We start from the raw sequence: 24811 nt of genomic DNA, 5'->3' as shown, positions 1-24811 counted from the left end.
TTTTTTTTTTTTTTTTTTTGCCTCGTATCCTATAATATTTTTAGTACATGTTGAGGATTGCACAAGAGTTTGTACAAAATATGTCTCTTGATGAAAATGCTGCGGTGCATCACACCGCAGCATTTAGTTGGCATTAAATTAGTTAGCATTCAATTAGTTGGGTTTTTTATTTACATTCTATATTTTTATTTACATTCTTATATTCATATTTACATTCTTTATACTTTTATTATGCTTTACCTTATTGTTTTATTTTTATCTTTATATATTATATTGTTGCACTATTAATGCTGCATTAGTAACAGTATTATTTGTCTCACCCTACATTGCCAAATTGGGACAGACCAAAAAATTCTTTTTTGCAGCTAAGAAAAAATTAAATCAAATAATCAAATACACTTTTCTTTCTTTTATTTTTGAGAAAGATATTTTTTGATTACAACATGGGGCTTTTCTCTCCCTATTCAAGTATCATTTAATTAGATTTTCTAATTATTCCTCATTGTATATAATTATCACTCAAGGGCGGGTTTTTTTTTCCAAGAAGTTACGTTGAATTTTTCCTTTTTCCTTTTTCCTTTTTCTTTTCTTTTTTTTTTTTTTTTTTTAGCGTTGTTCAGCCCTTCCCTCTAATAAAGATGCATTTCAAGTCACTCATTGCGCTAATAGTATCAACGACGACGGTGTTAGTTCAGGCTGCGGATAATGATACCGACTCGTGTTCTTTTTCAAAAACGCTGATTATAGACCCAACCGGTATACAATCGTTAAATGCTTGTCCTACTTTGGATGGTGATATTACAATCACCGGTAATTCCCTTAATTCGATTGACTTGTCGGGAGTTACAGTCATTAAAGGAAAAGTCTTGATAACAAACTCAGGTTCAATTATTTCATTGAACTTGAACCAATTACAGAATATTACAGGTTCCTTGGTTTTGAACAATGTTACTCAATTGAATTCGATCGATTTGAATTCATTGAGCATTGCCGATGATTTGGAACTTATTTCCTTGCCATCCTTTGCCATTTTGAATTTGAACCAGGATGTTTCAAAGGCGGGAAAAGTTGTTTTGTCAGATACCGCGTTGTCCAATTTGAACGGATTAGCTGCATTTGATACTATTGACCATATGAATATCAACAATAACAAGAATATCACTCATATCGAGTTTGTCAATTTGCAAACCGTTACCGATTCTTTAGTATTGAGTTTCAACAATGATAATGCTATTGTCTATTTGAATGCTTTGAAATGGGCCTCCAATTTAACAATTCAAGATGTCGGTGAGTTTTACGCCTCCAACTTGACAGCAGTTAACGGATCATTATCGTTTAGTTATAATACTTTTGATAAATTGAATGTTTCAAAGTTGGAAACTGTTGGCTCTTCTTTGCAAATTTTTGCCAATGACGATTTAACCGATTTAAGCTTGAACTCGTTGAGGGAAATTAGCGGAGAATTAAGAATGTTCAACAATACTCAATTGGAAAACTTGGATGACTCGTTTAATAGTTTGCAAAGAATTAGAGGTGCCGTGAGCATTGCTGGTCCAATCACCAATTTTACCGTTTCGAGCTTGCAAAGAGTTAATGGTGATTTTGAATTGAATTCTTCTTCTGAAGATTTCGATTGTTCAGAATTCAATGCATTACACGATGCAGGAGACATTGAAGGTCACAATTATATCTGCGCTGCTGGTGTTGAGGAATCAATGTTGAGTTCACAATCTACAAGTACTTCTAGTAGCGACTCAACTGATGGTTCCGGCTCGACAACTACATCTACTGGTAACAGAGAAAACGGAGTAAACAAGTTGATTGTTCCGGGCTCTTTCTTGACTGGATTGGTTGGTGTACTTGCTTTACTTTAGAGGGTATAGACACTATCGAGCGAAGCGAGTAGTGAAGTAGCAAAGCCGTGTGTCAGTAGTTGCCCATTATCGACACTATCTCGCTTTGCTCGATAGTGTCTATAGTGTCAATAGTGTCAATAGTGTTCTTTTCTTTAAATGAAATTAATTGTATGCTCTGAAATTGTCACTATATTAAAATCCTTTACTCAAACTGTATGTTAATTTATATGGCTACCAAGTAGTATGCTACCAGGTTGTATATCAATTTACATGGCTACCAAGTTGTAACCGAAATCATGCGCTACCACATAACCATTTTGGCGAAACGGATAAAAACACAAATCCGTGTGAGGGATACATATACGAGGAAACATACTCAAGGGATATACAATCGAGGGTATATACTCAAGGGATACACACTCAATGATACATACCTATTTTTTTGCCACCCCGCCTTTCACACCCCTTTTTTGCAATAACAGGGCGTTTCTTTGCACCTCCAACCAAGCAAGCTAAGGGAGCACAGAAAATAGAGAAACATGGACAATGTTTAACAAGCTTTGTATTTACGAAGTTTTTTTGTAAATACAACGGTTGTGAACTACTTTTTGGACCCCTCTCTTCCATGTAACCCAATTTAAAAACCAATTTAAGGAATTTTTTGCAAGAATTGCAAAATCTCACCTTTATGGAAACTATATACTCTCCGTCTCACCTTTGGAAACTATATACTCTCCGTCACCTTTGGAAACTATATACTCTCCGTCACCTTTGGAAACTATATACTCTCCGTCACCTTTGGAAACTATATACTCTCCGTCACCTTTGGAAACTATATACTCTCCGTCACCTTTGGAAACTATATACTCTCCGTCACCTTTGGAAACTATATTTTGAATCCAAAATACTTTCACCTTTATGGAAACTATATTTTGAATGCAAATACTCTTTATCTATAGATTTATATTTTTTTAGGCAATATGACTGGTATTGTATGTATGTATGTATGTGTTTCACTGCTCCTCAAAAAAAAAAAGAGAAGCTTTTTAAGTTACATAATTTTTTTTTCAGAATGTATCGTCAATGGAACTGTAGTAGTTACTCGATGAGTATAATAATTTCTAACAGGGGCGGCGGCGATGAGGGATGAAAGATGGTGGAAGATAGTGAAAGAGAAGGTACCATAAAATAATCTTTACACCCCTGCGTATCTGGCCAAGCGTAATAGATAATTCATACTCTTACATATTACCTTGACTACTGGTGAAATGAAATTTCTGTTAAATGCTCTATTTATAGAAGTTTGTAAATATACCTTTGTTCTCGATACGGAAAAAATGTATATATTAAAAAAATCATCTATATATATATATGTATGTAATTGCCAAATATAGGCTAGACTCTTCAAGTACAGACTGATTACTTTGGTATTTTGCTCCCTTTTTTTCTTCTTTTTTGATAGAGATACATGGTGAGTTTTCTTTAATACTAGCCTATAAATATTCTCTTTTGATTTGCAATGACGGTTGAATCACATTATCAGCAAAAAATTATAGAGGTTTTCAAAAAAGCCGATCAGGGTCATTTGTTCAAGTACTATGAAACATTATCGGCAAAAGAACAGCAAGTCCTTGTCAACCAGCTATCAACGATTGAGGACCCCATGAAATTGGTCAAAACCGTTTCCGAGGCTATCAAGTTTTCCCTAGCAAACTCATCTTCAGGCAGTTTTACCCAGTTACCAGATGAACAAACGGCTTCAACCATTGGTCTTGCCAAGGACGTTTATAACCGCTGGTCCGAGTTGGGATACAAGGCCATTGCAAATGGCGAAGTTGCAATTTTGTTAATGGCAGGTGGCCAGGGTACGAGGTTAGGCTCAGATGACCCAAAAGGTTGTTTTGATATTCATTTACCCTCACAAAAGTCGCTATTCCAAATCCAGGCAGAAAAGATATTGAAGATTGCAAATTTGACTCGAGAAAAGTTTAATTTGGATTTCGTGCCGGAAATTGTTTGGTATATCATGACCAGTGGGCCAACAAGAACTTCAACAGAAGCATTTTTTAAACAGCACAATTTTTTCGGGTTAAACAAGTCCCAAATCAAATTCTTTGATCAGGGGAAATTACCATGCTTTGATATTAATGGTGAGAAAATCTTGCTTCATTCTAAGAATGCAATTTGCGAAGCGCCAGATGGAAATGGCGGTTTGTACAAATCATTACAAAATAATGGCATATTGGAAGACATGATAAGCAAGGGAATCAAACATATCCACATGTACTGTGTCGACAACTCACTTGTAAAAGTTGCTGATCCTGTTTTCTTGGGTTTTGCAATTGACAAAAACTTTGACTTGGCTACAAAAGTTGTACGGAAAAGAGACGCCAACGAAAGCGTTGGGTTAATTGTGTTGAACAAGGATACAAATAGACCGTGTGTGATTGAGTACAGTGAAATCTCAAAAGAATTGGCTGAAAAAAAGGATCCTCAAGATTCAAACAAGTTGTTTCTTCGTGCTGCTAACATTGTTAACCATTATTACTCTGTGGATTTATTGGCCAGAATGATTCCTAAATGGATCTCATCTCAAGAGTATCTCCCATTCCACATTGCTAAAAAAAAGATACCTTGCATTAATTTGAAAACAGATGAATCTCACAAGCCAGTGGAACCAAATGGTATAAAATTAGAACAGTTTATTTTTGATGTTTTCCCTTCGGTCGAATTAGAGAAATTTGGCTGTCTTGAAGTTGATAGACTGGATGAATTCTCACCATTGAAAAACGCTGATGGTGCAAAGAATGATACTCCTACAACTTGTAAACTGGATTACTTGGCTAGAGGCACTAACTGGGTGAAAGAAAATGGCGGCTTATTGGAAAATGAAGATGACCTCGTCGAAATCAGCCCATTAACAAGCTACGGCGGAGAGGGTCTAGAGTTTGTCAAAGGCAAAACATTCAAGAATGGTGATGTTATTTAATCAATAAGAAAGGATAAATGAAAAAAAAATAAATTACAACTGCATATATAATAGAGAAGAAAGAACCAAAGAAAAGAGTTATACTTTTAATTTTTTTAATTTTTTTAATTTTTTTTTTTTTTTTTAAAGACCATCTATGTCATCAGCAACTGGTTCATTTGTTCGAGGGTGTAGTCCAACACATATGTCTCCTCAATCAACTCATCTAACCTACTGTAATGACGTTCGTTGTAGGGTATAATACTCTCAACAATCTTCATAATTCCAGGTATCTCAATCAATTTGTCGATACTGAAATTGTGCAAAATAACATGTAGTAGACTCTGGCTAATTTCAAAAAACTTGAAATTAATGTTCCAATCTCGGATTCTTTTGAACAAGCAAAGTAACTGCTCATTGTTTAGATTGCCGATTGTCGTTTCTAACTCAAAAGATCCAATTGCTGACTCGCTATCTACATTTGCTTCTATGGACGATTTTATCACATGGTAAAGTCTCATTGAATGATTCAAGGTCAATGCAAGAAGAAAAGCATTGCTCCAATCCTGATTCTTCATGGAGTTGCTCAAGTTTTGTTCTTGTTCTATTTTGTTCTTTTTTTGAACCTCCTGCAATCGATTCTCTTCAGCAGTATTATCCTGCCATTGCGTTATTTTTCCATCAGCATCAGCAGTTGTAAAGCTATCACCTTCCTCATCTTTGATACCCAATGCCCATATCCTATTATCATGATTATCCAAAGTCTTGACCGTTTCGCCAGACTTGTAGTCCCAAACTTTCACTAATCCATCAGCACCAGTGGATATCAACTGGGGGCTTACACTATTGAAAAATTTGACTCGTTGCACGGCGTTGGTGTGACCTTCGAATGTCTTTTTACATGTGTAATCACTCAATGACCAAACTTTCACCGTCTTGTCACCACTCCCAGTGACTATTAACTTGTCATATTTATAAAAGTTAATATCCCAAAGTCCTCGCTTATGGCCCTTCAAAACTCCAACAGTCTCACCGGATTCTGTACTCCATACTTTTCCTAATTTATCATATGAAGCAGTTGCAAAAAACTCGTCATTAGGTGACACATCTATAGCGTTGATATCCTTATCATGAGCCCTCCTGGTGAACACAGAGTGTTTAATTACTTGTCCTTTTTCTTTGGGTATCTTCCATTTCTTTATAGTGAGATCACTCGAACCAGTTATGAGGAAAACAGGAGCTGCTGCTGCTGCTGCTGAAGAAGAAGATGATGATGGTGTCGTTTTGTTCAAGCTGATAGCAGTGACTGGACCTGCATGTCCTTGAAACACTGCAAAATTTTCAAAATCTTGTTTCTCTTCATCCCAAGCCCAAAGTCTTGCTTCTTTATCCTTGGACGCAGTAGCAATCCACCTCCCGTCATGACTTACATCTACTGCATTAAGCAAATCTGTATGGCCCTCATATGATCTCAATTCAAATGGTTTATCAAAACTCATGATTCTCAAAGCTGGAGAATTAGTAGCCATAACCAACAAGTTGTGGTTAGGTCCGGCATACTTGATATCGGCAATAATACCTTGGTTACCAGCAATCTTTCTCTTCACAGGCAACTCAAATACGTCATTCTGTTGAATTCTTTGATCCTCAATATTTAAATCCAACTCAATCAAAGTTTGATCACTTATAACCAAGTACATACTCTCATTATTGTTGTCTAGTTTTACGACATCAATAATCATCAATTCTTCGTTAGTTTCCAAAGGCGTGAATGATTTCGCAATCAAGTCACCCGTTTTTATTTCCCAAATTCTCAAGATGTTTTTTGACCCAGCAGTGAAAAAGTATTGCTTGTTATTGACATATCTAACAAACCCACTTGCTTCAATTTGCTCATCGATAGGATAGGTAAAAAGCGGTTTAAAGTTTTTAGTTGAATAAATGATTACAACATGGTCTCTTCCTCCAGATAAGAAATACTCATACTCATCATCAAAGGCAACACCTCTGACGGCAGTGTTGTGATCGTTCAAAGTATGCAAACACTTTTTCTTTTCCAAATCCCATATCTTTACCGTACCCATCGTATCGCCCGAAGCTAATCTCCATATTGAATCATGGGGTTCACCATATGTCTTTATTGAGCAAATTGTAGTACCGTGTCCTTTTAAGGAATGCGTGATAAATCCACCTTCGATATCCCATACAGTGATTACTCCATCAGAGCCACCAAATGCAAATAAACTTGAAGTAGAGTCCGAAGTGGATATATAAACAGGCGAAGATAATTTGAAAGTTTTTTGAATGCTTTTCGTTTCCATATGAAGGATTTGTAGTTGCTGCGATTGAGAGCATATTGCAAGATACCTCCCGTCAGATGTAAAACATAGACTTGTAATCACCTCATCGTCATCTCCTGCTACTTTATGGTATACCTGATTCGTTTCGAGATCGGTAATTATAACATCTTCGTTTAAAGGTGTGGCCATATATTGGCCGTTGGAGGTGTTTATAGTCGCGCTGGTCGAACCCACATATATGGGTTCAACGTCCCGATGAGTGTATGTTGTTTTCAAGTCCATTGTAGGTGTGTGTGGGGGGGCAGAGAGGTAATCTTCTACAACGTAATGCTTGTTCTTTATACATATATATGTATATATATAAATCTTTTTTTTTTTTCCAGAACGAGATGAGATGAGATGAGATGAGATGAGATGAGATGAGCATCGTTAAAATTGGCTTTACGAGTCTACGCGATGCTCTTTATGATATTCCATCTATACTCTCTATAGACTATCTTGCTTTGCTCGATAGACAGTTTCCAAACTTCTACATCCACTCCATACCCAATGACTTTGCAGTATTCTGCATATACATCTCAATGTAATCCTCCAACCCTTTTTGTTTACCGCCATATCTATCTCCAGTTATCCATTGGCGTACTCTTATTAACCTGAAAATGAAACCCGATAAAAACAAACTTACATTAACCTTGAGCAAGTCCCAGTAATCAATCCAGGTTAATTTCCCATTTGTTAACAAAACATTTATAGCTTCCTTTGTCAACAAATTAACACGATTCACTGGTGATCCAAATTGTTGGTTCAAATTTTGAATCATTCTCATAGTTCTGGTTAAAAAGGGTAACTCTTTGGGAAACATCAGCTCGTCTTTAATGAAAGATCTCAACAAGTCCGAAACATCCCTTGTATCTTCATGACCCGTATCCCCTTGCTTTCCCCCTTGATTCTTTTTTGGTGAGTCAAATTTAACCGGTTTTAGCAGGACAAGTGTAGCAAAAATCTCTGCAGATTGGATACCCCAGTCGCGACCAATCTCTTCTATTTTCTCTTTGTTGAATGTAAACAAGTGTTTCCAAAGCTGACAGTATTGCAACCTGAATTTGCTGGGCAAGGATATGTAAAGACCATGATCAAGCAAAACCAATTGTTGTTCCCCTTTTTCATCGAACCTTGCTAATAAATTTCCAGGATGTGGATCTGAATGGACAAAGCCATAACTAAAAATTTGTCGACCGAGTAACTTGATATATTGTGTCATTATCAACTTTACATCGTACCCCAGATTTATCAATACCTCTTTGTCGGTCAAAGCTATTCCATCGATCCATTCTGCCGGAAGTACCTGCCTCGTGGTCAACTGGGGGTAATTTTTGGGGATTTTTATATTCTCATTTTGCAACAACGGATCACGGTCGATTAGATGTTGCGTATACATTGAGTTGTTCATTTCATTAACAAAATCAGTCTCTTTTATCATTTGCTCAGAAACGTAACTGGTGAACATTTTCAAGGGAACATCAAATACTCTTTCGTAAACACTTGAAATGAATCTATAAACCCACAAATCCACAGCAATTTGGTTATCAATATAATAATGCTGAACCTTTAGTGCTACTTCTGCAGAACCCAAATCCTTTTTTAGTTTCGCCCTGTGAACCTGCGCTATTGATGCACTAGCCTTTGGAACACGGTCGATCCAATCAAAGTACTTTGCTTCATAATCCAAACCGAGATTCTGCTTCAAAACTTGATCGACTTTGTCCCAAGGTTGCGAAGGCGCCTCATCGTACAACTGAGGGAATCGCTTTTGATAAGCTTGAGGGAATAAACTGCCCTGGTTGGCAATTGCCTGGCCTAGTTTAATATAAAGACCTTTATTTCGAACCAAAGTCTGTAATAGTCTCTCGCTTGCAATTTCATGCAAGTCGTCAATGTTCTCGTAACTTTGAGAATCGTATCCGTAGGCATATGCTATCCATAGTAGTACATACAATGCTCGAGCAGATCTTGTCACTAGATTGGACTTGTATTCCTTGTCAATGATATAAATAGTTCCAGCGCCCGCTACAAAGACAAACGTTGGATAGATGTACCCAAACCCAAACCCAAACCGTGTCGGCGGCTTTGACCGAGAAAACAGGTTATGATTTATAGTTGCTACTCGTCGAATGGCACGGTTATCGAGCTTAATACTAGGCACTAGAGTATGCCATGACCTTCCAAACATTCAAATATAAAGGTTATCTAAAAGGTTATCTAAAAGGTTATCTAAAAGGCTCTCTGAAAGGCTCTTAAAAGGCTCTCTAGAAGGTTCTCTCTAGAAGGTTTTCTTTCTAAAGGTTTTCTTTTCAAAAGATTCTCTTGATAAAGGTTCTCTTGATAAACCAGTTCTACACTATACTATAGCTAAAGAAAATTATCAAACAGAGAACAAGATTATCTGCCACCAATACTTTGTAACACTATCAAGCTACACTGTCGAGCAGAGCGAGATAGTGGAGCAACCCTTTGTAGCTTGTTACAACACTCTCGAGCAGAGCGAGAGAGTGTTTTTCGATACACACAGGGTTGTTCGATGGTGAAGTAACCCTTTGTTGCTTGCTACAACACTCTCAAGCAGAGGGAGAGAGTATTGTTCGATAGTAGAGCAACCTTTTATAGCTTGCTACAACACTATATAGCTTGTTACAACACTCTCTCCCTCTGCTTGAAAGTGTTTGTCGATAGTGAAGTAACCCTTTATATCTTGCTACAACACTCTCTCGCTCTGCTCGAGAGTGTTTGTCGATAGTGGAGCAACCCTTGGTAGCTTACTGCAACAACTCTCTCGCTCTGCTCGAGAGTGTTTTCGAGTGTTTTTCGATACGCACGGGGTTACTTACTACAACACTCTCTCGCTCTGCTCGAGAGTGTTTTCGAGTGTTTGTCTCTACACATCTCTTTTCCATTCTCGCACTTCCTTTTTGGTTAATTTATTTGACAAATCATCACCAGACTTGTTAAAGAAACACACAACTCTAATTGGCCATTACAAGTTATAGATTGAAAAAAAATTAAATACTCTTTTTTTAACCAAACATTACAAGTAAGTATATTGTTTTCCTGTTAGTTTTCTTTGAAACAATGTTATCTGCTAGAGTCTTGAAACCAGCTTCAATTGCATTCCGTTCATATTCGACCGGTGCTTCAGTCACTGGTAAACCAAGAAAAATAAGTGGCTTTAGAGGCGGGGTCATTGGCTTGTTACTTGGAATTACACTTACTGGTGGTGCTTCATATTATTATTTGCTTGATCAGTACAACTTTGCAAACGAGGTGGTGCAATCGGATGTAGTGGCTCTTCAAACATCAATTGCTAAGTTAGAGGAACATATTCTGAAGTTGGAGAGAGACTAGACGAGTGAAACGAGTCTAGTCGATAGTAGATAGGTCAACACTAGCTTCCACCAATACTAGCTGCCACCAACACTAGCTGCCACCAATACTAGCTTCCACCAATACTAGCTTCCACCAACACTAGCTGCCACCAACACTAGCTGCCACCAACACTAGCTTCCACCAACACTAGCTGCCACCAACACTAGCTTCCACCAACACTAGCATCACTATCTCGCTCTGCTCGATAGTGGAGCTTCCTCCAACACTAGCATCACTATCTCGCTCTGCTCGATAGTGGAGCTTCCACCAACACTATCATCACTATCTCGCTCTGCTCGATAGTGGAGCTTCCACCAACACTATCATCACTATCTCGCTCTGCTCGATAGTGGAGCTTCCACCAACACTATCATCACTATCTCGCTCTGCTCGATAGTGTCTACAAAGTGCACCAAGATAATATAGGTTGGTATGTCAAGCCTTCATATTTTTCAATCCCTAATGGGTGAAGGGGGAGGGGGTAGAGGTTTTTTCTATTAGCAACCAAACTTGATTCCACACTAGAAAGCAAGCTTCCTCTCTTTTTCAGCTTCACCGTAATATGTTTACTGTATTTACAAAATCTATATACTTGAGTTAAAAAAAAATGCATTTTTCATTTAATTAGTGTGATGAATCGAACTCCATTTTTCATTTAATTAGTGAGATAAATCGAATTCCATCCTTGACAAATTTACCAAATTCCTCCTTGGTTAGTTTTCCTTCGCCCATGATTACTTCGAATCTTCTTCCTCCAAATTCACCGCCCTCTAACAAACTCAAACATACTTCTCTGCCTCTAAAATCAAATGAAAGATCAGTTCTATATGTGAGGTGAACAAAGTCGTACTTCACTAGCTTATTGTCAACGATCAACTCAATCGAGGGCTCGATATGTACTTTATCTTTACCAGTAAAGTGTAGACTTGATTTTTCAAGGAAATTTGCCAAATCAGGTTGACTACTGAATCTAGTTGACAAATCTACAGAGTCAGGTTGCTCGTGCTCCAGCTTCAGGGGTAACGGTAGCTTATTGCTAATGCTTGTTTTTGATATCTGTATATCACATGGAAGATGGTGCAAAGGTATGCATATATTGTTCATGGTTTCAATAGATAAAATCTCAAGAGTGTCCAAATCAATCTTACCCCAACTGTTTAAATTAGCCTGGATTTCAATAGGTGGATAGTTGGCAATTTGCTTTGAATTTAAGTTGTTTGAATCTTGGTAGATGGATGGTATTAACCGGATTTGGAACTTGTTTGTGAAAGCTTGATTTTTATCAAATAAAATGGGCAATGAAGATGCAATATCCTTGATGAACGGTACATTGGTTAAGAATTTGAATTGGCTTTCCTTAGTTACCGTCGGAGAAGAAGGAATTTGAAAGATCTTGGTGTTGCTTTTGCGTTCTTGAAGTAATATCGAACCAAATTGAAGAGTATAAGTTTGAAATAACAAAGGATCCTCGCTTTTCCCATCCAAGTTCAACTGGTCATAAAATTCATCAATTTCACTTTCTTTGAGGGACAGTATTTCTGGAAAAATCAATTTGTCATTAATATCATTATTGTTATTATTCTCCTCCATTCTGATATTGTCATCAATATCATTATTGTTATTATTCCCCTCTATTCTGATATTGTCATCGATATCAGTATTATTATTCTCCTGTGTTCCTTCTCTCAAACAACCATAATCGTTCGTGTTAGCTTCATTGGAAGTCACGGTGTCAACTCCTTCCAACAATTCGTCAAACATTGAAACTTCAGAAGAAGAATCACTACTAAAGGCTCCCAACTCCTTTCTCAAATCATCAACAACTTGATCATTACTCTTTTTCTCCACATCTTCCACTAATTTGGACACATCAGGAAACTCATCAATGTCAAAATTGCTCTCAGTGAATGAGCCTAAATGATGACGCAACTCTTCAAGACTTTCATGCTTTTCCTTTTCGCTCTTTAGTAATGGTGAAGCGCTTTGGTTGCTTAATAATTTCTTCCAATCAAATGCTGCAATAACATCCTTTATTTTAGAATCCTCTTTGGGACCCTCGTTCTCAAGTATAGCATGTGCATTTGCATTAGATATATCTCTATTGAGAAACTTGAGACCTTCATCAAGAGATCTTGAAGATTCTAGTTTAAAAGAAAGTCGAGAATTCGATAATTCCTCTAAACTCTTTGATTCTAAAAAGATATCATTCATTTTGTCAAATTTCTCAAATATAATATCATTGTAGCGCCCGGGTCTTTCGTCATTTTTAAATATGCTATAGTATTGAAAATCTTTCTCAGACCATGTCCATACTTCGTTGTTTAAAAAAGGGACATAACTTGCCTTAAGAAACACATTTTTGTTGTAAATGTTGGTCTTTATATGCCGATTTTGCTCGCTAATACTCCAACTTATTAATCTTTTTGCCAAATTAATATCATCTTGAAAACTAGCCAGTAGGACAAGTTTGTCATCATCAGTCTTTTCAATAAACACCAGAGATGTTTCGCAAATACTCTCCAAATCGATATTCTCCAAATTGTAAAAAGGCTTTAATTGAGAAAGATCCAAGATCTTAGTTTGTATATTATCAGCAAGATGAGCGAATTCCGCCTCTAAAAATGTAAGTTTGGAAGTCAACCCAGAAACAATCAAGTTTGAACCTATCAATTTTGTTTGCAATTTAGATGACACGAGATTTTGAAGAAATTGAGATCGTTTCTGTTTTAGCAAAAACTGAATCACTGGGGTCAAGCCAAACACCTTAGTGCTCATTACTTGCCCTCCGCCTAGTTTTGAGGATTTCGTTATATTCCATCCCTCAGATATGATAGATTGTATAAGCTGAGGTTTTGTAAGATTTTTTGTCAACTTCTTTTTCTCGGGAAACTTCTTTTTCAAATAGTTGATATACTCAGCAAGCTGTCTTTTCTTGAATGCCTTATCAAGACTTTTCGCTATATTCTCAAATCTTGCAACTCCAATGACGGACTCAAACGGTTTGAAGCTTTCAAGGTAGCTAAAAATTTCTTCTTCTTCTTCTTCTTCTTCTTGTTTAGTTTTCACTTCTGCTTCTTTTTTGTTGTTGGTTCTTGTTGAAAGTTTCAGTTCATAAGTAGGAAACAATTTTGTAAATAATAGTGGGTCAACTCTGGGCCGTTCCTGTGTTTTTAGTCCATGTCCTTGTGATTGTCGCTTGAGAGGAGATTTGCTATCATTTCGAGTTGTCGTACGTTTCTTTTGATACAGTTTTTTACGTTTTTCAATGTCGGATGGGCTCAAAAAGAGTCTTTTCGATTTGACATTTGTTGGTGTTGGTATTGGTGCTAATATCTCATCAATTTTAAGTTTGCGAGAAAAGCTAAAAAGGCAAAGTTGATACAGTAAGGGATTTAGTATATATCTCCTTCTCCCTCGTAGACAACTCTGTTGAAGCATCTACTTGTAAAGATTAATCAATCTTTTCTTTGGGGTTTAGGTATATACTAATTTTTCACCTCATCGCTTAATGATTGAAGCGCTACCACCATCAACACTATCGAGCACGACACTATCGAGCACGACACTATCGAGCGGAGCGAGATAGTGGAGAGAGACTAGACGAGTGAAACGAGTCTAGTCGATAGTAGATAGATCAATACTATCGAGCGACACTATCGAGCACGACACTATCGAGCGGAGCGAGATAGTGGAGAGAGACTAGACGAGTGAAACGAGTCTAGTCGATAGTAGATAGATCAATACTATCGAGCGACACTATCGAGCACGACACTATCGAGCGGAGCGAGATAGTGGAGAGAGACTAGACGAGTGAAACGAGTCTAGTCGATAGTAGATAGATCAATACTATCGAGCGACACTATCAGCGAAGCGAGATGGTGGAGCAACACTTTGTAGCTTGTTACAATACTATCGAGCGATACTATCTACCGACACTATCGAGCGGAGCGAGAGAGTGGAGCAACAAATCCGTGTAAGGCTTTACCAAATGTTTGCTCTAAGAGGGTATGGTCTCTCTAAGAGGGTATGGTCTCTCTAAGAGGGTATGGTTTTACCAAATGTTTATTTCAAGAGGGATAGTGTTGTACCAAGCTACTGAGTATTGCTCCACTATGCACACTATCGAGCAGAGCTAGATAGTGTCACTCAATAGTGTTGTAATAAGCTACAAAGGGTTGCTCCACTATGAACACTATCGAGCAGAGCGAGATAGTGTCGTACCAAGCTTTAAAGTGTTGCTCCACTATGAACACTATCGAGCAGAGCGAGATAGTGTCGTACCAAGCTTTAAAGTGTAGCTCCACTATGAACACTATCTCGCGCTGCTCGATAGTGTTGCTCGCTAGTATTGTAACAAGCTACAAAGTTTTGCTCCACTGTCCAGTAGAGCGAGATAGTGCGGCACCAAGGTACTGAGTATTGCTCCACTGTCCAGTAGAGCGAGATAGTGCGGCACCAAGGTACTGAGTATTGCTCCACTATGAACACTATCTCGCTCCGCTCGATAGTGTCGCTCGATAGTGCTGTAACAACCTACAAAGGGTTGCTCCACTATCTCGCTTTGCTCGATAGTGTCGGTAGATAGTGTCGGTAGATAGTGTCGGTGGCAGCGAGTGTGCTCCACTATCTCGTTCCGCTCGATAGTGTGGCTCGCTATTAGATGCATTGATAATATTAGTATAATCGCTCGGCGAATCCTCCTTAATCCATAAAAACCATTAAACCCCAAAAAGGATGCCACAAACTCAAACCACTACCAAACATAAAAATTGAATGGTTCTGAGACCCCACTTTTAAACTGCAACAAGAAAAAAGATATGCAATGGAAATCCTTCAAGTCACGTGCTGCACGCATCGGTTATAGAAGGGAAGCTTCAATTTATTTATTATTTTTTTTCTCTTCTCTTTCTCTCTCGCTATTCTTTTCCCTTGATAATATTTCAGTTCTCGCTTTACCTCTCCAAACGGGAACTGCCTTACTTTATTTGCCTTATCTCTTTAATAATTCTGTCTTTGTGATGTCAAAAATGTCAATAGGTTTTATTTTGCAACTTTCAAAATGCTACCAACTGGTGTCATCTCGGTAAGCTTTCATGGAGTATATAAATGGGTCATCTATATCCCTTTAAGATGTTCTCCAAATACAGGTTTTTGCCCCGGTTTTTCTTTTTTTTAATTATTGTTGCTTTGTAATGTCATTGAGATATCTTGGGAGAGTTTCGCCCCAAAGCCGCTCGATCTTTGCCTCTTGTTCTTATTTAAAAGCTAGACCTAGATATAGATTATTTCATGATACCTCATCGCAAAAGAGTACAACTATTAATTCATCGGATCACCATAATGACCACCACCACCACCACCATATCATATCTCCAGGGGTACAGTCCGAGGCTGCTGCTGACCAACTGTTAAACACGGCCCGAGGCAACTTGGTGGAGGCAGATGCCCACCCCCATTCTACACAATATCTTAAAGCTTTCGATAATAAAGAGCTTTTTTCCTTTTTGTTAATGGGATTGTGCACGTCGATGAATCCGGTACTTCGGACGTGTATAAAGGTTTTCCCTTATGTGCCGATCCTGGTAATCAAGGCATTGGTGTATCGTATCTACTGTGGTGGCGACAATATCCAAGACGTGAGAAAAACGGCAAGGAGATTGCATTCTAGAGGAATCAACAACGTGATGATATCGTTGACTATTGAAGCTTGTGAAGGAAACGACAATATTGATCCTGAATATATCATTGACGAAACCATAGAATCCATCAACGGCATATTAGTACCCCACACCGTTGAAATGATTGAAACAGCAGGTAAGGATATCAATGATATCCCATCGGGCTATGTTGCTTTGAAACCTACTGGATTTGTCAAAAACGCTCCACATGTTTTGAAAAATTACAGGAACGGAGAAGAAAAGGCATTTGATGAATTGGTTGCCAAGGCATCTAGAGCCTGTCAAGCTGTTTATGACGCCAACATTGAATTGGCAAAAAAGTATCCTCAAAGAGTGGCACCTTTTGTTGTAGCAGTTATTGACGCTGAAAAGTACGACTTGCAACCAGCAGTTTACGAGTTACAACGTCAATTATACCAAAAATTCAACCAAATGCACAAACCGGTTAATGTTGTTGGTACTTTGCAAATGTACCTCTCCGATAGTGCAAACTTGTTGGCTTATGAAGAGAAATTGGCTAACCAGAATAATTATAGGTTAGGATTGAAACTTGTTCGTGGTGCTTACATCCACTCAGAAAAGGCAAGGTCTACAGTCATCCACAAGACTAAACAAGACACTGATGACAACTACAATGCTGGAATTTCTTATTGTATCGATTCTATATTGGAACCATCATCAAAGGCTAACTCCTCGACAATTGGCCATTTGGTAGTGGCAAGTCATAATGCAGAGTCGTTGAGATTAGCAAGCTCCAAAGTGTACAGTGATGCAAACGTGAACAATAAAAATAAAAATAATGTGGTTTTGGGCCAATTATTGGGTATGGCTGATGAAGTTACTTATGATTTAATTCAAAACAACAAGATTAATAATGTTATTAAATATGTTCCTTGGGGACCACCGTTGGAAACTAAAGAATACCTTTTAAGAAGATTAGAAGAAAACGGAGATGCCGTAAAGAGCGGTAATGGCTGGACAACGTTCAAAGCCACATTCAATACATTGATGGGCAGACTTTTCAAAAGCTCAGCTTAACCTTTGATTTATTTATTTGTATATATTTATTTATATATAATATGTATTAGTAAAACGAATAACGAAATAAACAAAATATCAACAAAACCAAGAATAAGACAAAGAAATCTCTCTTTTTTTGCTTTAAATGACTACAGAAATGGTTGCTGTGGGGTTCCAGATACATCCGCTAATGACGCACTGAACCACCCACTCCCAATTGATTAACTTCACCTCAAATGTCCTTTTGATTGTTGTTAATGATGTTGTTGATGATGAAGATGAAGATGATGATGATGATGATGATGATGATGATGATGATGATGATGGTGACAATCTTTTTCTTATCTTTCTGTCTGTGTTAATACTTTCCAATAATTCCTGACCATTGCCATCATCATAAACCAAAAAATCGTCTCCATTGGAGTTCTGTAACACATTCTTGACATTTATTGCAGATGTGCAACAGTTCCAAGACTTGGCACCAAATGCGTGGAAAATAAACTTGCACGTCTCCAACTCAATCAAGTTTTTTTTACTTTCATGAGCATTGCTTAATATTATGACATCGTAGTTTATCAACATTTTACTATTTATTGCCAACTGAGAGCTCAAAGGAAAATCTTGATCATAGTTTCTCCTAAACTGATAAATGTCCAAACTTTTCAAAGCTTTTAAATGAATCGACTGTCCAGCAGGCAATAAATATGCATGCCATTGCTCAAGCCTAAACGAGTCTTTAAGAACATCATCAATATATGCATCAGAGAGAATAGGCCATCCCAAAGCCAATGCTTGTAAATATTTCGAGCTCCGACAATAGTTACTAGCAATCATGCAACCAAATCGAATATCCTTTGGCAATGTCTCATAATCATACAATAGGCATAGTCCACCACTATTTGTCTCCGGGTATTTAAAGATATCAATCAAATCGCAGTCCATGAAGATGCCCCCGTTGCTCTCGATTTTCTGTTTGATAACGTCCTTTCCAACACCATCAATATTTGTAATACAAAATAACCTCCCTTCAAATACCTGCTGATCAAAAAGCTTCTTCTTTGGGAATGGACTCAATTTCGAAAATACTCCATCGCTTGAAAGCATCTTGGAAGATCTTGTTGGTGTTGTTGATAATGAAACTTCAGTATTCCGATGACTCATAGAGCTCGATGCGGCGAAAACGCTAACCAAATTGTCATCTAAAGCCAACTTGAACTTTTGCTGATGTATCACCCAGTCGCTCAATTCCATATGGCATTCAGATAATGATACAGTAAACTCTTTATTTTCTCTACTGCCTTTTGCAGAACGTCGCTTTAAATGAACAACATTGTACCCGCGCATGCAATGGATAGGACTGGCAGACTCCCCGGATGATAAACCCGTTACTATACATTTGAATCGTTTTTTCCTAACATTCACAATATCTCCAATTCTAAGATCAAGCAAACTGAGATCTTCATTCTTTATGGTATACAAACCCTCATAAAACTCAACAACCAGAGTATCTTCAGATCTTGAAATGATGTGGCCGGCATACATTTTCAAGTTATAGATTGCCCAAACCCCCTCGCGCTGTAAGACGTCTGCTTCTGAAAGTATATCGGACTTCTCTCTTCTTAAAATGAAAGATTCCTCATCATTATGTTTAATTGTCATGTCATCCGTGCCCGACTCGGAGTCAACAACATTGTTGACTCTTTTCTTTGTCAAAATAGGTTTTTCCAGAGCAGACTTATCAATGATGGTCTCATTGTCCATTCCAATATCCCACTCTTCAGAAGAAGTCTTTTCATCTGTGGTCAAAGTGTCTAAAGCCCCAGGTGAGCTTGGTGGTGATTTTAATCGCGTCTTGTCCGAAGAAGTTTCTGATGAATCGCTTAAATCTGTATCTGCATCTGTATCAACTGTAGTTTGAGTATTGTCGCTTTTCATATGGGCTTCGTCGCCATCATCAGTCAACACCAGTTGGTTGTAAACTTGTTTACTAGGGGGCGAAGAGGACATAACAATGTTAGTAAAAGGTGATGCAAAAATCAAAGGCACGGAATGATTTCGTAGATTGGTTGCCGGTGTCGAGCCTGTGTTATCAAATGGATCTTCATCGTCAAGCTCAACATGTCTAATAATGTTTGCCGTTCGGCTTCGTTTTAGTTTCATAGGACTACGTGAAAGTCGCCGTTTTCTATGTGTTACTATGCTGTCTTCATAATTATTGGTGACATCTTTATCAACAGGAACCTCCTCCTCTTCCTCTTCCTGCTCTTCCTCTCCCTGCTCTTTTTCTTCTTCTTTTTCTTCTTCTTCTTCTTCTTCTTCTTCTTCTTCTTCTTCTTCTTCTTCTTCTTCTACCTTTTTCTTTTTGTTCTTCTCCTCCTCCTCTCCATCCTCTCCATCCTCTACCTTTTCGTCTTCGTTAGTCTCATCAATTGTACTATGTTCGTCATCTGTTTGCACTTCAAGAATTTTTTTCGGTTTTTGATGTGGAACCAAAGTCCCAGGTGCATCTTGTGTATTAATAACCTGCCTATGTGATTGGAGTACTTGAGTATCCTCAGAATTGACAGGATCGACTGAGTATGATGTTGTGGAAAAGACCTGAGTATCTATAGGGATAATCGGTATGGAAACAGAATCTGTTTGAGTCTGGTCAAACATTTCCTCGACCCCAGATTTCCTCTCTGGTGAAACCAGTGGTTTCCCTAAAGATTTTGAAGCTTCAGAGGTCTTGGATATCACCTGAGTCTCCTTCGATTCTTCAATCTCATTTCCTGATACTACCTGAGTTTTTTCTAAAAAATTGTCACTGGTAGTATTGGTGATGGTGGTAGTCTGATTTTCGAAATCGGCTTGCGCAGTTTCATCAACCTCTGTTGGAGATGATATGGTTCGCTGCTGGTCTTTCCTATTGATGATCTGCGTATCTGGTAACTCTTTCTGCTGTCGTGTAGTAGGTGTCAACTCAATATCTGCAAAATCCTCCCCACTAGTTCTTTGCTTGCCAGAACTCTCGTCAAACTTGAGCAAAGTGGAAACGTCCTTATTCAGTGACATTGAGGATTGAGCCCTAATTATCTGAGTCTCTGGTAGCAGCATAGCACTCTTTAATCGTGTAACATCTCCAATACTACCTGTATCTTCAAATGATCTTTGTTTATCAATCACTTGTGTCGAGCAGTCCTCGATCTTGGGGAACCCAATAACATAGTCTTTACCTTCTTCTCCATCCAGCAAATGAAACTCCTCTAAACCTTCGTTTCTACTTTCCTCATCAATATCATCTATCACAATTGCAGAATCATCATTATTCTCGTTATTATTAGCGTTATGAAGCTTCCATCTATTTCCAATCCCAACTACATCCTTGGTAATATCTTGTGAGTTGAATAAAAGACTAATACTGGTGCCATGAATATTTTCGTCCTTCTGAGAAAGTGGCGAGCTCTGACTTGGTTCATCCACTTGCGTATCACCAACCATCTACTTATACATTATAGAAACCACTGTAAAGCTCTACTATAGATCAAAACTGGGGCGTCCTACTGGTGGTGATGGTGGTGCTAACAAACGGAATCGAAATTGAAAAGTTCAATTTTTTTTTCATACATTAAAACTTGGTCACGTGTTTGACCAGTTTACTTAAGAATCGGGGCTCTATCAAGATTCAAGGGACTAGTTTCCAAATTAAAGACAAGGTAGGTAAGAGAAGGTAGGTGAGAGAAGGTACGTAAGAGAAGGTAGGTGAGAGAAGGTATGTTTAAAGACATTAGGTGATAGTTTTAAATAAATCTACAGAATACTACATAAAAAATTAAAAAAGGCATATCGTAGTTTAATACCAGCAAACCAACGATGCAGTGGGGGAGGAAGCTGGTGGGAGAACGCTGGTGGGGACGCTGGTGGAAGGAAGCTGGTGGAGGGAAGCTGGTGGAGGGAAGCTGGTGGAGGAAGCTGGTGGAGGAAGCTGGGAGGGGGAATGTCCCAGTTGAAACTACCTTAATTGATCCAAAATGAAATTCAAATTCTCTTGCTCAGTACCATTCACATAATGATTCAGCAGCCTTTCATTGTTATTATTAGTGTGGGTAAAAGTGTGATGATGACTAGGTTCATATCGTTTCTGCACTACAAACACAGCAAATAATCCAATTCTCGACTCCCTCTTGTGAGCCATTATAGTCTTGTTTAAATTAACATCTCTGAAATCAATTGGCATGATGTATGAATCTTTAACAAATTCTGGTTTACCACTCAAAACACCAACTTTGTTTTCTTTTATAAAGTAATTACATAGTCTATCATAATTACTAAAAAGCTTCTGATTATCCAGACTACCACTTACTTCGTCATTCTTGTGGGGCAGAATTTGTACAAAATATAGATTTCTTGTAGCAATGATTTCATTCAAATATTGATCGCATCTCGATCTCTCCAACCGACCTCGAATAATATACTTGTGCTCTTTCATTATCTCTTTTGCCGTGGCCTTTGCAAGGTTATAGTTGTCGTGTTCGTCACTTGAAGAGTAAAATCTTCCAATGGCTTTAAAATGAGCAAATTCAGGAAACGTCACCGATCCACGCCAAATCTCCGGTAACTCAAAAGGCTTTGTCTTTTGTGCAAACTCATCATCTCCAACTAAGATGGCATCAAGCTTGCTCTCTTCTGGACTCCCCATTCCATGATCAACATCACTCAACGACTCGGTGGACTTTCTTGTTGTTGGCAGTGGTTCAGATACAGATTGTGAATCCGTTGCTTTCAAAATATTGCTAACCACATCATCTTGGTCATTTTTATTGTCATCTTGATTGTTACTATTGCTATTGGTATTATTATTATTATTATCATCATTATTAGTATCTTCAGCAAGTTCATTTTTTTCTTGCTCAACGTCGCTCAGAAGATGTTCAATATCACTATGCTCGTCATCACTTGAAAAATCATCTCTGAACCTGGGGTTTGTGTTTTGGTAGGCATTTTGTCTACTTGTGTTTGTAATGATTTTGGTTTTTGTGTCAATCACTTCAGAAAATCGACGATGATCAACAGCTCTAGCTTCAATGCTTTCATCCATTTGTTGATTTTCTTCATTTTCATTTTCCTTGATAATATCACCCTTGTGCGTTCTCCTAACAATCTGGGAATGGTCGTTTTCAACCAAAATGATATTCTTGATGTTTTCCTTATTCTGTAATTCTACTCTCTTTATATCCTCATTTATCTCTTCGGGCGTCTTTTTGACTACATCTTCCAAAGTCAACTTGCCACAAATAATATCGGGGGTAAACTGTTTTTTCAACACAAACAATATTCGACGCCCCTCAGGAACATATGCTTTTCCAGGAAACTCTCGTTGTATTATTTCCTCTATTTCCAAAGCTAAACCAATTGCCCTTTTCTCTTTCTCTTCATCACTAACTTCACCAGCACTTTTCTCGGGAAAACTCTTTTTGAACAAATTATAAAAAGCCTTTGCCGTGCTAACTCGTGTGGAATTCTTCAATGATTCGATTGATTTGTGCAATTCGTCCCCACTCCCTGTTTCTCGTGACGCATTTGAGTTTGAGTTTGAGTTTGAGTTTGGCTTTGACGAAGACGTTGACGTTGACTTTGACTTTGACTTTTTTGGTGGTGGACCAGATTCCACAACTTTTGACCCTCTTTTCTTTACAAGCGGTCTTGGTTTTCCCGAGCAAATATCACATTGATAATGCTCAGGCACTGCATTCATCTTCAACCCCATACACGAGATATGCTGCCAAGTATTACACTTTTCACACTCAATCATATCTCCATACGGGTCACTTTCCTCATCATAGTTTTCCGTTATGGTACCACATGGTGTACATCTTATCTCTCCATTTTCGTCTGCCTCGCCAATATCCCCATCCTCGCCAATATTCTCATCTTCGTTACCAACCTTCTGCCTTCCTTCATCCTTCTCATCTCTCTTCTTTAGCAGATGACTCTTTAATAACCGCTTATACTCAACACCCTCCTCCTGTGCTACCATTTCCTCATTATAATACTCCTCCTTTTCTCTTTTCGAATGAGTTCCCTTGTTGGCTCTCAATGACCTTCTTGGCTGAACTTGAGACATAAAGGGCCCCTTCAAAGCAAAAAAAGATATAATAAAAAGACGCTTACTCTAAAGAGTTGTCGAGATGTTTTCGGTACTTATTCTTTTTATAAAAAAAAAGAGTTAAATTTAACAGTTACACAGAGCTCACAGGTTATGCCTAGAGCTGTTTGGTTGCAAGAAACTTTGCCTATTCACTTAATGATGGCTCACTAAATGGTTAACCAAACAAGAAGGTTTTCGTATCAATCACTTTTTTTTTTTTTTTCATCAACACTTTGAAAAGGTACACGACTAATTGAAAAATAGATCATAGAGGAGGATGAGGAGGATGAGGGTGAAGGTGAGGAGGAGGATGAGGATGAGGAGGATGAGGATGAGGAGGAGGATGAGGAGGATGAGGGTGAAGGTGAAGGTAAGGATGAGGAGGATGAAGGTGACTAGCTGCTCATTATCGAGAAGAGCGAGATAGTGAAGCAGCACTTTATAGCTTGTTACAACACTATCGAGCGACACTATCGAGCAGAGCGAGATAGTGGAGCAGCACTGACATGATCTCGCTCTGCTCGATAATGGAATAGCACTGCCTAGCAGCACTGACTGCCACCTACACTGAGCACTCTGTTTGTTTCATCCTCCTGTGTGTTTTAGAATACGTTTTTATCTATAGATAAGAGAAGATGAATGTAGAGAGAAGATGAATGTAGAGAGAAGATGAAGGTAGATAGGTTTGTTTGGTAATCTATTACTGTAGACTAGAAAAGATGTAATTTATACCATCCACTAGCGGAGCCACTTTCGCTAGCGTCGCCTCTGGCTCCGCTAGCATTGGCTTAGCTCCTCTACTCACTCTCTACTCCTTTACTCGTCTCTATCATATATATTCAGTTTGTCCCTACACACTCTCTCCACTTTACACTATGTTAGCTCTTTACTCTCACAATATCTATATCTTCTCTTTATAATTCAGTTACTCTCTACATAACTCTTCTCTACACTCGTCTCTCATCTACACTCGTCTCTCATCTACACTCGTCTCTCATCTACACTCGTCTCTCATCTACACTAGTCTCCTTTAGTCTTTCCCCCTATTCTCCTCCCTTTACTCTTTACTCTTTGCTCGATAGTGGAGCAACATTTTGTAGCTTGTTACGACACTATCGAGCGACACAATCTCGCTTTGCTCGATAGTGTTGTAATAGAGAGAAGAAAGAGTAGATAGTCTGAAGAGGGAGTAGATAGTCTGAAGAGGGAGTAGATAGTCTGAAGAGGGAGTACATAGTCTGAAGAGGGAGTAGATAGTCTGAAGAGGGAGTAGATAGTCTGAAGAGGGAGTACATAGTCTGAAGAGGGAGTAGATAGTCTGAAGAGGGAGTAGATAGTCTGAAGAGGGAGTACATAGTCTGAAGAGGGAGTAGATAGTCTGAAGAGGGAGTAGATAGTCTGAAGAGGGAGTAGATAGTCTGAAGAGGGAGTAGATAGTCTGA

General features: G+C 38.3%; 9 protein-coding genes across 9 annotated transcripts; 4 read left to right on the top strand and 5 right to left on the bottom strand. All coding sequences in view use genetic code 12, as the record gives it.

Moving 5' to 3' along the window:
- Positions 1-638: 638 nt before the first annotated feature.
- ECM331 (Ecm331p) lies at positions 639-1874 on the top strand (the record flags this gene model as incomplete). The annotated part of the gene is made up of 1 exon (XM_049323185.1): positions 639-1874. The coding sequence occupies one exon, from the start codon at positions 639-641 to the stop codon at positions 1872-1874; it is 1236 nt and encodes a 411-aa protein (XP_049180941.1).
- Positions 1875-3375: 1501 nt separating this feature from the next.
- Positions 3376-4845, top strand: UAP1 (UDP-N-acetylglucosamine diphosphorylase; the record flags this gene model as incomplete). Its single annotated transcript, XM_049323184.1, has 1 exon — positions 3376-4845. The coding sequence occupies one exon, from the start codon at positions 3376-3378 to the stop codon at positions 4843-4845; it is 1470 nt and encodes a 489-aa protein (XP_049180940.1).
- Positions 4846-4979: 134 nt separating this feature from the next.
- Positions 4980-7313, bottom strand: UTP13 (Utp13p; the record flags this gene model as incomplete). The annotated part of the gene is made up of 1 exon (XM_049323183.1): positions 4980-7313. The coding sequence occupies one exon, from the start codon at positions 7311-7313 to the stop codon at positions 4980-4982; it is 2334 nt and encodes a 777-aa protein (XP_049180939.1).
- Positions 7314-7653: 340 nt separating this feature from the next.
- Positions 7654-9354, bottom strand: KGF56_002000 (uncharacterized protein; the record flags this gene model as incomplete). Its single annotated transcript, XM_049323182.1, has 1 exon — positions 7654-9354. The coding sequence occupies one exon, from the start codon at positions 9352-9354 to the stop codon at positions 7654-7656; it is 1701 nt and encodes a 566-aa protein (XP_049180938.1).
- An 896-nt stretch (positions 9355-10250) lies between these two features.
- On the top strand, positions 10251-10523 carry KGF56_001999 (uncharacterized protein; the record flags this gene model as incomplete). The annotated part of the gene is made up of 1 exon (XM_049323181.1): positions 10251-10523. One exon carries the CDS (start codon positions 10251-10253, stop codon positions 10521-10523), a length of 273 nt encoding a protein of 90 aa, XP_049180937.1.
- A 672-nt stretch (positions 10524-11195) lies between these two features.
- Positions 11196-14046, bottom strand: KGF56_001998 (uncharacterized protein; the record flags this gene model as incomplete). The annotated part of the gene is made up of 2 exons (XM_049323180.1): positions 11196-13905; positions 14042-14046. The coding sequence occupies 2 exons, from the start codon at positions 14044-14046 to the stop codon at positions 11196-11198; spliced, it is 2715 nt and encodes a 904-aa protein (XP_049180936.1).
- A 1690-nt stretch (positions 14047-15736) lies between these two features.
- Positions 15737-17260, top strand: PUT1 (proline dehydrogenase; the record flags this gene model as incomplete). Its single annotated transcript, XM_049323179.1, has 1 exon — positions 15737-17260. The coding sequence occupies one exon, from the start codon at positions 15737-15739 to the stop codon at positions 17258-17260; it is 1524 nt and encodes a 507-aa protein (XP_049180935.1).
- Positions 17261-17383: 123 nt separating this feature from the next.
- RAD9 (chromatin-binding protein) lies at positions 17384-20722 on the bottom strand (the record flags this gene model as incomplete). Its single annotated transcript, XM_049323178.1, has 1 exon — positions 17384-20722. The coding sequence occupies one exon, from the start codon at positions 20720-20722 to the stop codon at positions 17384-17386; it is 3339 nt and encodes a 1112-aa protein (XP_049180934.1).
- Positions 20723-21233: 511 nt separating this feature from the next.
- On the bottom strand, positions 21234-23345 carry KGF56_001995 (uncharacterized protein; the record flags this gene model as incomplete). Its single annotated transcript, XM_049323177.1, has 1 exon — positions 21234-23345. The coding sequence occupies one exon, from the start codon at positions 23343-23345 to the stop codon at positions 21234-21236; it is 2112 nt and encodes a 703-aa protein (XP_049180933.1).
- Positions 23346-24811: the final 1466 nt, after the last annotated feature.

This window comes from Candida oxycetoniae (genome assembly GCF_023343755.2).
Source record: "Candida oxycetoniae strain CBS 10844 chromosome Unknown scaffold75, whole genome shotgun sequence".
Lineage (NCBI taxonomy): Eukaryota > Fungi > Ascomycota > Pichiomycetes > Serinales > Debaryomycetaceae > Lodderomyces > Lodderomyces oxycetoniae.
Note: the sequence above shows the minus strand (reverse complement) of the source record. Positions and strands in the feature narration are given on the sequence as shown.